At 43.9% G+C, this 13,700-nt stretch overlaps 1 protein-coding gene across 1 annotated transcript; it reads left to right on the forward strand.

Moving 5' to 3' along the window:
- Positions 1 to 6,264: 6,264 nt before the first annotated feature.
- On the forward strand, positions 6,265 to 7,206 carry LOC113896666 (olfactory receptor 1I1-like). Its single transcript, XM_027548880.1, has one exon. The coding sequence runs from the start codon at positions 6,265 to 6,267 to the stop codon at positions 7,204 to 7,206; it is 942 nt and encodes a 313-aa protein (XP_027404681.1).
- The last annotated feature ends 6,494 nt before the right edge of the window (positions 7,207 to 13,700 follow it).

A 13,700-nucleotide genomic window follows, 5' to 3' on the forward strand; every position in this document is an offset into this window, starting at 1 on the left:
TGACACCACCCTTACGGCAGAAAGCAAAGAGCAACTAAAGAACCTCTTGATGAAAGTGAAAGAGGAGAGTGAAAAAGCTGGCTTAAAATTCAACATTCAAAAATGAAGATCATGGAATCTGATCCCATCACTTCGCAGTAAATAGACAGGGAAACAATGGAAACAGTGAGAGACTTTATTTTCCTGGGCTCCAATATCACTGTAGATGGCGACTGCAGCCATGAAATTAAAAGATGCTTGCTCCTTGGAAGAAAAGGTATGACAAACCTAGACAGCATATTAAAAATCAGAGATATTACTTTGCCAACAAAGGTCCTTCTAGTCAAAGCTATGGTTTTTCCAGTAGTCATGTATGGACGTAAGAGTTGGACCATAAAGAAAGCTGAGAGCCAAAGAACTGATGCTTTTGAAATGTGGTGTTGGAGAAGACTCTTGAAAGTTCCTTGGACTGCAAGATCAAACCAGTCTATCCTAGAGGAAATCAGTCCTATATATTCATTGGAAGGACTGATGCTGAGGCTGAAGCTCCAATACTTTGGCCACCTGAGGCAAAGAACTGACTCACTGGAAAAGAGCCTGATGCTGGGAAAGATTGAAGGCAGGAGATGGGGACAACAGAGGATGAGATGGTTGGATGGCATCACCAACTCGATAAACATAAGTTTGAGCAAGTTCTGGGAGTTGGTGATGGACAGGGAAGCCTGGTGTGCTGCAGTCCTTGGGGTCACAAAGAGTTGGATATGACTGAGCAACTGAACTGATACTGATTTATACAGCATAAATTTATTGATTACTTTCCAGGAGCTTTCACTGGTGAACCTAACTGTATAAGTTCCCTATCCTCCTGGAGTTTCCTTCATGATGGAAGGAGTGAAAGGACATAGATTCAGGCACCTGAGTAGCCTGGGGAGGGCCTTGAACCTCCAGACCACCCTGCATGGGAACTGCCATGAGGTTCAGTTTGGGCTGGGAAAGGACACTAGGGCATTTCCTAGTGAGAATGTATCCTTAGTGGAGTGTGCCTCCACTTTGTCACCCACTCCATTATCCCAAAGTGCCCATACTCCAGACAACAGGTCACAAGTGGCAAGAATACAAATAAGACAATTAGCATCTTCCTCCTTAACAAGGAGCCATGGGATTAAAATGCCCAAGAGCCCTCAAACTCTAAATACCCTGCTGTGACCCTGTTCACATACCCCAGCTGGGGTGGGAATACACAATTCCCTCCTCTACACCACAGACATCAGACTCCCCTCAGAAGTCACAGCTGGCGGGTCTCCTCATGTCTTTCCTGGTGTCTCAGCGTTGACCTCAGAATCCTGTGGGATCCAGTGGAGACGGAGTCCACCAAGACCATTCTCTTGGTAATACCCTCCTGGTAAGTCAGCCAAGGATGGAGAACAGGAGTGAACTGGAGGGGTTGGGGAAGAGGAACTGCATCTCTTCCTGAAAGGAGAGAGACTGTGAGGGGAGAGGGAGAATGAGAAAAAGAAGAGGGACTGAGAGCAATTCTATAGTCCGTGAGAGGGCGAAAGGTACAGAGGACAAACTCACTATAGCTAGTCATATGGAGAAAAAGCATTTTTGGTCTGCGGATGGAGGTCACCATAAAACAGTTTTCTCCAAAGCTGAGGTTCTTCAAATACAGTCCTGGACCAGTAGCAGCTGTGTCCCCTGAGAACTTCCTAGAACTTTTGTTTCTCAAGCCCCATCCCAGACACTCCAAGGCATGAGGTTTTAACCAGCTCCCTCGGTGGCACTGATGTACACTCAAGGCTGAGAACCACTGTCCCAGTGCAAGCAAGGACTTCCTGTCAACAACCAAAGAGTTGGAAATGTGTAGCCAGGAAGGGACTCACAGGAGTACAGGCAGCCCAGAGAAACCTGAGCATCACCCTATAAAAACCTCAAACCCAACTCTAAACACCCTTGAAAATTAATTAAATCTCTGCTGGAGATCTCTCGAGGTTATCCAGGAAGAGCTTGTGTCGTTCACTTTTCTAAAGCTCCCTTTCACCACCTGTTCACCTTCCATGGTCCTGCTCCTCATAGTAGGGATTAGCATCTCTTCCTTGTTCTTAAAACACCATGGGGTCACCTATCACCTTTCTTATCCCGATTGAATTATGCACTGTGTAGTCCCATTTACTTCAGCAAACCTTAAATCTTTCCATAAACCCATGTTCTTGGAAGGCAGGTAGATAAGAATCTAAAACACTTTAATAGCAGAGGATGACTTAGAACATGTTGGCAGAGTTTAACTATGAAACACCACTGCTCATAGGGTGTGAGTGGCCATACTCAGAAGCAATGGAGTTTGAGAGAGTGAAAATAAATCTCAGTTCAACTAAGAGCCCAACCACCTGCAGGCTGAGTGCCCAGAACATCTCTCTCAGCCCCCATCTTTTTTTTTTTTTCACTGCACCACCTGGCATGTGGGTTCAGACCAGGATCTGAACCCATGACCTCTGCAGTGGAAGCATGGAAGTGTAGATTCTTAACCACTACTCTGCCAGAGAAGTGCCAGCCCCAGTCTTTCTATTATCAGTTGTGGTCAACACCATATACCTCTCAGAATCATTGTGAAATCTACCCATGAAGAAACTCTGGGGACTTCCCTGGTGGTCCAGTGGTTAAGACTCTGCATCCCCAATGCAGGGGATGCAGGTTTGATCCCTTGTCAGGGACCTAAAAATTCACATGCCATGCAGCTCAGCCAAAAAATAAAAGAAAATTTTTTTAAAAAATTAAGTGTTGCTCCTTAGAAGCCTAAACACTTTTGTTGTCATTAAATGCCTCATATGTGCTTGTCAGAAATTGGTTTTAGGACCAGAGGACTTAACCAGGTAAGAAATGAGGGCAGCATCCCACTGCTGGGCATACACACTGAGGAAACCAGAATTGAAAGAGACACGTGTATCCCACTATTCATCGCAGCACTGTTTACAATAACCAGGACATGTAAGCAACCTAGATGTCCATTGGCAGATGAATGGACAAGAAAGCTGTGGTACATATACATAATGAAATATTACTCAGCTATTAAAAAGAATGCATTTGAATCAGTTCTAATGAGGTGGATGGAACTGGAGCCTATTATACAGAGTGAAGTAAGTCAGAAAGAAAAACACCAATACAGTATACTAACACATATATATGGAATTTAGAAAGATGGTAACGATGACCCTATATATGAGACAGCAAAACAAACACAGATGTAAAGAACAGAATTTTGGACTCTGTGGAGAAGGCAAGGTGATTTGAAAGAATAGCATTGAAACATGTATATTACCATATGTGAAATAGATCGCCAGTCCAGGTTCAACGCATGAGACAGGGTGCTCAGGGATGGTGCACTGGGATGACCCTGAGGGATGGGATGGGGAGGGAGGTGGGAGGGGGGTTCAGGTTGGGGAACACATGTACATGGCTGATTCATGTGAATGTATGGCAAAAACCACTACAATATTGTAAAGTAATTCGCCTCCAATTAAAATAAATAAATTAATTTTTTAAAAAAGAAATGAGGGCAACAAAGGAAAATCCTCTCATTGCTGGAAAGAGATGATATTAACACTTTACAAGGACCTGGTGAATCATGACACATTGGGTTTTTTTTCTATGTTGTCTATATATCATAAGAGACACATATAGTGCCTAGCACCTAATATGTTCTCTATAAGTCTTCATTAATTTAAAGGAAGGATAAACACATACACTGGAAAATGGAGACTTAAAGAGGCAAATGCAACCAAGCTTTGGTGGTCTTATATGAATCTGCTTTCTCTGAACTTTCTATATGAACCTGATTGTCGTTGTTTTTCAATCGCCCAATCATGTCTGACTCTTTGCGACCCCATGGACTGCAGCACGCCAGGCCTCTCTGTCCCTCACCATCTCCTGAAGTTTGCCCAAGTTCATGTTCATGAACCTGCTAATTCCCAATAAATAATGGGAACTTTCTAAATAGATGGGGAAACAAAACTAGGATCAAACTCATTGTCAGCTTAAAATGTGTGAATGAGAATACTATCAGGCATGACTACGTGTTGGCATTTCTTTAAAACTTGCTCTCTCCTGTTCATTCCTTTGGTCCATATTTTCATATCAGTTCGTGTCAGAATGTTATTTTACAAACTTGCTTTTCTGTCATCATATTAACTCTAGGAATACGTATGCAGGACATTCTGCTTTTTGTCAACTGACACTTAATCACACCTTTCTTGTTGTCATGGAAATGGCTTATCTTTGAATAGTCCAGGCTGTGTCTGGGAGTTTTTATTTTGAATAAACTTTCTGAACATCTGTTCGACATGATACAACATTGTATATTTTACTGAGGGTGCAAAACTGTTTCAAGGAGCAGTGATGGTTTGTCTGGATCATACGAAAATACAGAATTTCTTGTCCTGTGAAGGTACTGTTGAGACCAAATGTACTTCCAAAATGCCATTAGCTTTCTGTTTTTAAATATGTATTTTGTTTGGCTGTGCCAGGTCTTAATTGCGGCGCACGGGCACGTGAATTCAACTCTCAAGTTGCAGCCTGCCCACTCCTAAGTTGCAGCATGTGGGATCTAGTTCCCTGGTCAGTGATCTAATTGGGGCCCCCTGCACTGAGAGCATGACGTCTTAGCCACTGGACTACCAGGGAAGTCCCCAAAATGTCATTAGCTTTAAAGCTCCAGATATTCTTTTGTTAGTGTGAAAGTTCTCTATAAAACTTCTACTTTACCAGCATTCTGGGTTCATTCAAAGTCACTGTTTCCCCTGAAAATACATGAATACTGTCCCAATGCACTGAATGCTTGAGGCCAGGGGCCTACTCACTAGCTTGCTGAAACATTTCTGCTCAGTTGAGTCATTTTAAATAATGCCAAACCTGATCATGCTGATTGCAGTTGCTGCTACAAATGTATTGTTTAAATAATACTATAAAAATTAACAAACTATAAGAGAAAGGAGGAAGGAGGGACGGAATAAAGGGAGAGAGGGAAGGAAGGGAAGGAATGGGAAATATGGTTTCATGAAATCCAAATTGTATGCTTTGTAAAGACTTAATAACAAAAAGGAATCATTTTTAAAAACTGCTGTCAAAATAGATGTTGGATAGCATCACCGACTCAGTGGACATGAACTTGAGAAAACTCCAAGACACTGAGGGACAGGAAGGCCTGGTACGCTATAGTCCATGGGGTCTCAAAGAGTTAGACGAGACTTAATGACTGAACAATTCACTTTATACTGCAGACACATTGTATTACCTAGGTCTTTACATAACTTCTTATACTTATATTCAGTATAATGTTTTGTGTTTCCTTTAATATCTGAGGAAGGAAAAAAAGAGTGATGCTAATAAAATATCAATATAAATTAAAAAAAAAATAGATGTGAACAAGGTAATGGGAGACAATTTGGATGTAGACGTGTAAAAATCTGAAAGGATTCTGTGCCCAGATTGTTTTGCAAGGATCCTTAACTCCTTGTTCCACATTCATGGAAAAAAACAGAACACAGATTTCAGCCTATGTATATGGCTAAGGCAAGGTAGCTGATACAGATCTACCACCAATTTCCTCATACTAGAAAAGAACTTGGTCTTCATCAAAAAGTCCCATGAATAAATTTACATACTGGACTCAAGTTAAAACGTGAAAGGTATGTTTGTCCACTTTATGTTTCCATTCTTTTGCTGGAGTTTCCAACACTGGTCCTCATCATGACAAATGAGAAGGGGTCTACCTAGTCATGATGGGTGCAGATCATAAAGTGCCCCTAATGAACTTAGGGTTCATTGGATGCTTCAGAAAAGTGCTACTCATCCTTATATCCCTAGTCATGAACCCAAAAGAGATGCTAAAATTATGTCTTATTGATGGAAGAGGAAAGGGAGGAAAGGAGGAAAGGAAAGAGAAAAAGATGAGGGGAAAAGAAGAGAAAGAAGATGATCAGGTTTGGACTTGATTTCTCTCAATTTGATTTTCTATGAAGCTTGGCTCTATGAAGAGAAATGAGTGTGTTTATGAACAATACCTAAGTTATCCCAAAACAACTCAGTCAGACATTTGAGACTATCCATTCTCAGACATGGATGGTTTTCCTTGGGGAAACAGAAATCCAGAGAAGGGAGCTGTAAGAATCCCACGGGTTTTCACAAAACACACAGGTTTGCAGGGAGCTGAGACAGAACTCCATCTCTGACTCCAAGTTTTATGTCTCTCACCTTCCTCCTTTTCTCCTTCACGGTAGACAAAAGCTGTCCATGGAACCAGAAAACCAAACAGCAGTCTCAAAATTCCTCCTCCTGGGACTCTCAGAAAAGCCAGAGCATCAGATCTTCCTCTTTGGGCTCTTCCTGCCCATGTACCTGGTCACCATCTTTGGAAACCTGCTCATCATCCTGGCCATCATCACAGACTCACACCTCCACACGCCCATGTACTTCTTCCTCTGTAACCTGTCCCTGGTGGACATCTTCTTCTCTTCCACCACCGTCCCCAAGATGCTGGTGAACCTCTGGACTCAGAGCAAAGCCATCCCCTTTGCAGGCTGCCTTGCCCAGATGTATGCCTTCCACCTGTTTGGGACCATGGACAGCTTCCTCCTGGCTGTGATGGCCATTGATCGGTTCATGGCCATTGTCCACCCTCTGCACTACTTGGCCATCATGAGTCCCCGTGTGTGTGGGCTGCTAGTGGTGGGGTCGTGGCTGATCACCAACCTCCAGTCCATTGTCCACACCAGCCTCATGGCTCAGTTGACCTTCTGCACTGCCTCTGAAATCCCCCACTTCTTCTGTGACCTCATGCCCCTGCTGAAGCTCTCCTGCTCAGACACACACACCAATGAGCTGGTGATCTTTGCTTTCGGCATCATTATGGGCATCAGCCCTCTCACATGTATCCTCCTCTCTTATATCTGCATTTTCTGTGCAGTCTTCAAGATCCCTTCTGCTCAGGGCAAATGGAAAGCCTTCTCCACTTGCGGCTCACACCTCACCATGGTGACTCTATTCTATGGCACCATCTTTGCCGTGTACCTGCAGCCAGCATCTCCCACCTCCTTGAAGAAGGACAAGGTGGCTGCCTTGATGTGTGGGGTGGTCATCCCCATGCTGAACCCCTTTATCTACAGCCTAAGGAACAAGAACATGAAGGCAGCCCTGAGGAAACTATTCAGCAAAGCAGCTACCTCTCAGTCCTAGGACAGAAAAGTTGTTCAACACCTACCATGTTCCAGGACCACAGTTCAGTGCCTAGGACACAAGGATACACTCTGTTTCTGCCCTCAAAACATTCAGCCTGGTGGCTGATAGAGACATGTCAATAAATCATCACAGAGCAACATGGTGATTGTGTCAACAGAGATGAATGAAGTGCTACAGGAAGGGAAAGATGTGTATTTTCCCCATGATCTCTTTCCCCTTAAGATCAGAGCAGAGGAGACTTTGAAGTAGCCTTAAACTCTCTGAGGTATTGAGCTTATAGGATTTCTCCTTTTTGAAGGAAAGATTAGCTGTGCTCAATTTTAATACTGATAAAGACAATGTGTATTAGCCAGGTGTATTACATCACCATGCTTTCTAATGACTTGGGGAAGGACTTTGAGATGAGCTGATTCGCTATTGGATTCAGCAGCCACAATTCTCAGCCTTACATAGAGTCTAGTGGTTTGACTTTGCAGGAGGACTACTGTCATCAGCAGGCCCCCATGTCCCCCAGATTGGGTCTTAGGAGATGATGGCATTTGGATCGTGGTGATTGTGATTGAGCAGGCTGACTGGACCCTGGTGCTATCAACAACAAGCAGATGGGCAGCCTGGGTTACACAGAGAGTTAGAATTAGGGGGTGAATTGTGTACAACAAAAAACATATGTCAAAATCATATGGGTACTTCATACCCAGTACTTCTTTCTCATTGGTGGTGTTCAGTCACTAAATCATATCTGACCCTTTGTGACCCCAGGGACTGCAGCACACCAGGCCTGCCTGTCCTCTATCTCCCAGAGTTTGTTCAAATTCGTGTCCATTGTGTTGGTCATGACATCCATCCAACCATCTCATCCTCTGTTGTTCCCTTCTCCTCCTGCCTTCAGTCTTTCCCAGCATCAGGGTCTGTTCCAGTGAGTTGGCTCTTCACATCAGGTGGCCAAAGTATTGGAGTTTCAGCTTGAACATCAGCCCTTCCAGTGAATATTCCTTCCAAAGGCTTGATTTCCTTTAGGACTGATGGGTTTGATCTCCTTGCTGTCCAAGGGACTCTCAAGAGTCTTCTCCTGCACCACAATTTGACAGCATCAATTCTTTAGCACTCAGCCTTCTTTCAGAGAAGGCAATGGCACCCCACTCCAGTACTCTTGCCTGGAAAATCCCATGGACGGAGGAGCCTGGTGGGCTGCAGTCCATGGGGTCGCTAAGAGTCAGACACGACTGAGCGACTTCACTTTCACTTTCCACTTTCATGCATTGGAGAAGGAAATGGCAACCCACTCCAGTGTTCTTGCCTGGAGAATCCCAGGGACGGGGAAGCCTGGTGGACTGCTGTCTATGGGGTCGCACAGAGTCGGACACGACTGAAGTGACTTAGCATAGCAGCCTTCTTTACAGTCCAACAGTCACATCTGTACATCACTCCTGGGAAAAACATAGCTTTGACTATACAGACCTTTGTTGGCAAAGTGATGTCTGCTTTTTAATATGCTGTCTAGGTTTGTCAACTTTTCTTCCAAGGAGCAACCGTCTTTTAATTTTGTGGCTGCAGTCACCATCCACAGTTATTATGGAGCCCAAGAAAATAAAATCTGCCACTGGGTCCTTACTAAGGTCATCAAGTTAAAATGAGATCATTGGGGGAGAGGGTCCTAATGACCTCGTGATCAAGGTGGTGCTTCCACAAGCCAAGGAATGCCAGAGGTTGATAGCAAACAACCAGAAGCTAAGAGAGAGGCATGGACATATTCTCCCTCATACTTCCAGAAGGAAGTGTGTGTGTGTGTGTGTGTGTGTGTGTGTGTGTGTGTAGAGATGGAGATCCTGGGAAGTTACACAGAAGTCATTTAGAGGGGTTATCCATTAAGGGGACATGTAAAGAACCGGATAAATGGACACCTGAATTAATGGACATCATTTCATTTTGTCCTTGCATGGCTACTTTCTTAAACAAGAGTTAGTATTAACACATTTTAAAAGTTAACATTTTTAAGAAATCAAAAAGCCAGTTGGGGGAAAGGTAAAACTAAAGGGATTCCAGGAAATAGAGAGGCTACCTAGTGGAACAGAAGTGGGAGTCGTGACCTGGACACCCCAACACCAAAGATTCATGTCCACCAACAATTTTTTTGATGTGGACGATTTTTAAAGTATTGACTGAATTTGCTACAATATTGCTTCTGTTTCATGTTTTGGTTTGGGGGTCAAAGGCATGTGGGATCGTAGCTCCCTGAACAAGGATTGAACCCTCACCCTCTTCATTACAAGGTGAAATCTTAACCAGTGGACCACCGTGGCAGTCCCCGGACAACATTTTGATTCAAGAGTAGAAGGGAGGACTTCCCTGGTGGTCCAGAGGTTGAGATTTCCATCTCCCAGTGCACAGGGCATGGGTCCATCTTGGTCGGAGAACCAAGATCCTGCATGCTGCATGGTGTGGCAAAAAAAAAAAAAAAAAAGAGTAGAAGAGAGATTCCCTAATCCTACTCAAGATGTGATTTGTAGGGAGTGTGTGTGCTGTGTTCAGTGGCTCAGTTGTATCCAACTCTTTGCAACCCCCTGGACTGACCCGCACCAGGCTCTTCTGTCCTTGGGGATTCTCCAGGCAAGAATACTGGAGTGGGTTGCCATGCCTTCCTCCAGGCGATCTTCCCAATCTAGGTATCGATCCCAGGTCTCGCACACTGCAGGCAGATTCTTTACCATCTGAGCCACCAGTGAAGCCCAAGAATAATGGAGTGGGTAGCCTATCCCTTCTCCAGGGGATCTTCCCGACCCAGGAATCGAACCGGGGTCTCCTGCACTGCAGGCAGATTCTTTACCAGCTGAGCTACCAGGGAAGCCCTTGATAGAGACTACACCAGGTAAAAGAAGACTGATCACTTCCCATGACCGACAAGAAGACATTGTAATAAGGACTGAAGTCCACATACCAAGCACAGCACCTGACTTACAGTCAAGACATGTTTGATACCTTTATTTATCCAACATACGTTAACTGATTATTTATTAATTTCTAAGAGCTTTCATTGGTGAATTTAACAACATAAATTCCCTGTCTTCATGGGCTTTCCATCAAGGTCAGATGAGTGAAAAGACATGGACTCAGGTATCTGAGCACTCTGAGGAGGGGTATGAACCTCCAGACCACCCTGCATGGGAATTATCATAGGGCCACAACGACTGAGCCTACACGCTCTGGCATCCGTGTGCTCTGGAGACCACTCATCACAGCCAGAGAAACTCCCGTGCTGCAACGAAGACCTAGCGCAGCTGAAAAAATATTGTCTTTTTCTAGCAATGAGAGGAGTTTCCTTTCGTTAACTCATTTCTTCCCTAGATAGGTCCCCAGTTCTCAAAGCCTGGGAACACATTGCTGACAGAAACACAACAGAGGCATTTAATGACAATATCTGTAAAGCGTTGAGCCTTCTCAGGTACTACCATTTCTTTATGTGTGGGTTTCGCAACAACTCAGAGAGAGAAAGAGAGATGGAGCTGGTGAGGGCCACCAAGCCTGCAAGTGTTTGGTCTCTCATTTGAGCTGAGACTTCTTTTCACTCTCTCACACTCCACTGCTTCTGAGAATGGCCACTCACACACTATGAGCAGAGGTGTTTCAAAGCTAAACTCTGTGCTGTCAACAAGTACTAGGTTAAACTCTTAATTACGAGTATTTTAAATTCATATCTCTCTGCTTTCCGAGACAATGGGTCTTTGGAAACGTTTTAAGGGTTACTGAAGTGTGTGGGTTGGAGAAGGTAATGGCAACCCACTCCAGTACTCTTGCCTGGAAAATCCCTTGGACGGAGGAGCCTGGTAGGCTGCAGTCCATGGGGTCGAAAAGAGTCGGACACGATTGAGCCACTTCACTTTCACTTTTCACTTTCATGCATTGGAGAAGGAAATGGCAACCCACTCCAGTGTTCTTGCCTGGAGAATCCCAGGGACTAGGGAGCCTGGTGGGCTGCCATCTATGGGGTCACGCAGAGTTGGACATGACTGAAGTGACTTAGCAGCAGCAGCAGAAGAAATGTGTGGGTAATCATAGGGCTTCCCTGGTGGCTCAGTGGTAAAGAATTTGCCTGACAGTGCAGGAGATGTGGGTTTGATCCCTGGGTCAGGAAGATGCCCTGGAGAAGGAAATGACAGCCCACTCCTGTAATTCTTACCTGGGAAATCCCACGGATTTCCTGGTGGGCTACAGTCCATGGGGGTCGAAAAAGAGTCGGATACAACTCAGCGACTAAACACCACCACCACAATGGGTAAACCTAGTATATAGGTCAGTCTGTACAAGGAAGGTGATACGTGACCCCAAGGTGTTTCAAGAACAGAGAAAATATGCTAATATCTGCTGTTAGGAATAGGACCACTGGAGGCGAAGAGGCGGTGAAAGAGGGCTTTAGGAAGGCTAGCAGCACAGGGTCTTCCTTGTTGCGCTGGACAGGTCTCCAACAGAGATGCAGTTACTTTACAAGGGTTTGAGTTTTTGTAGGGTGATGCTCAGGTCTGTCTAGGGCTTCCCAGGTGGCACTAGTGTTAAAGAACCCGCCTGCCAATGCAGGAGACTAAGAGACACGAGTTTGATCCCTGGGTCAGGAAGATCCCCTGGAAGAGGGCATGGCAACCCACTCCAGTATTCTTGCCTGGAGAATCCCATGGACAGAGGAGCCTGGAGGGCTATGGTCCATGGAGTTGCAAAGAGTCGGACACGACTGAAGCAACTTAATGTGCAGGTTTCTCTCGGTTGCATATACTACTGTGAGTCCCTTCCTAGCCACACCTTTGCAACTGTCGACAGGAAGTCTTTGGTTGCTCTAGGGCAGTGGTTCTCAGCCTGGACTGTACATCACTGCCACCTAAGGGACTGGCGGCTCAGTCTGGGCTGGGAGGGGACACTCTGGAGAGTGGAGTCTTAGTTCTCTGACCAGCCATGTAACTCATTTCCCCTGCACTGAAAGATGGATTCTTAACCACCAGAGATGTCTCTCAAAAAGATAATATTAACATTTTACAAGGACCTGGTAAATAATGTCATGTTGATTTTTTTCTATATTGTCAATGTATTATAAGAAACATGGACATAGTGCCTAGACCCTAACACATTCTCGATAAATCTTCATTAGCTTAAAGGAAGGATAAGCACTACCCACTGGGAAATGGAGACTTGGAGAGGCAAATGCAACCAGTCTTTGGTGGTCTTGTATGAATGCAGTGAAGATCTGCTTTCTCTGGACTTTCGATATGAACCTGCTAGTAGTAACGGGGACTTTCTAAATAGATGAGGAAGCAAAACTAGGATCAAACTCATTCTCAACTTAAAATGAGTGCATGGGAATAGTATCAAGCTTGCCTACTACATGTCTGCATTTCTTTAAAGCTTGCTCTTTCCTGTTCTCTCCTTTCATACAAATTTTCCTATCAGTTCATGTCAGAATGTTATTTTACAAACTCACTTTTCTTGTCATCATATTAAAATCAGGAATAAGCATGTAGCACATTCTGCTTTCTGTCAGTTAGACATCTAATCACACTTTTCTCATTGTCATGGAAACAGCTTACCTTTGAATAGTACAGGTTGGGAGTTTTTATTTTGAATAAACTTTTTGAACATCTGATTGATAAGATACAACAGTGTATATTTTAATGCAAACCTATTTTTAATGGGCAGTGACAGTTGCTCTAGAATATAAAAAAATATAACATTTCTTGTCCTGCAAAGCAACTGCTGAGAGCAAATATACTTCCGAAATACCATTACTTTTAAGGCTCCAGATAGTCTTTTGTAACCATGAAAGCTCCCTTTAAAACTTCCACTTTACCAACTTTCTGGGTTCATCCAAAGTCTCTTTTTCTGCTGAAAATAAACTGACTGTTGCCACTGTATGCTGAATGCTTGAGGCCTGGAGGCTAATCATAATCACTAGCTTGCTGAAACATTTCTGCTCAGATGAGTTGACTCATTTTAAATAATCCTAAACCTGATTATGCTGATTATAGTGGCTGCTGCAAGTGTATTGTGTAACTAATATGATGTGATTCCACAAACTACAAGAGAAAAGAGGGAGGAAGGAAGGGAAGGAGGCAAGGAGGGAGGGAGGAAATGGGAAATGTGGTTTACGAAAATCAAACTGAATGCTTTGTAAAGTCTTCATAATAAAAAAGAATCACTAAAATATATTGCTGTCAAATTAGTTGTGAGCAAGGTAATTGAAAGCAATTTCCATATAACATTGTAAAATATACTGAGATCTGAAAGGATTCTGCACCTGGATGAGTTAGCAAGGATCATCTCTGGTTCAGTCCTCATGAAACCAACTGGAGCATAGACTTCAGCCTACATATATGGCTAAGGTAAGACTGCTAACACGTATCTACCATCAATGTAAGCATTATTAGAGAAAACTTCTCGGTCCTCATCAGGAAGCCCAGTGAATAAATTTATCTGCTGGATTCAAATTAAAATGTGAAAAGTATGTTTATGTA

The sequence above is a fragment of the Bos indicus x Bos taurus genome, chromosome 7 (genome assembly GCF_003369695.1).
Source record: "Bos indicus x Bos taurus breed Angus x Brahman F1 hybrid chromosome 7, Bos_hybrid_MaternalHap_v2.0, whole genome shotgun sequence".
Classification (NCBI taxonomy): domain Eukaryota; kingdom Metazoa; phylum Chordata; class Mammalia; order Artiodactyla; family Bovidae; genus Bos; species Bos indicus x Bos taurus.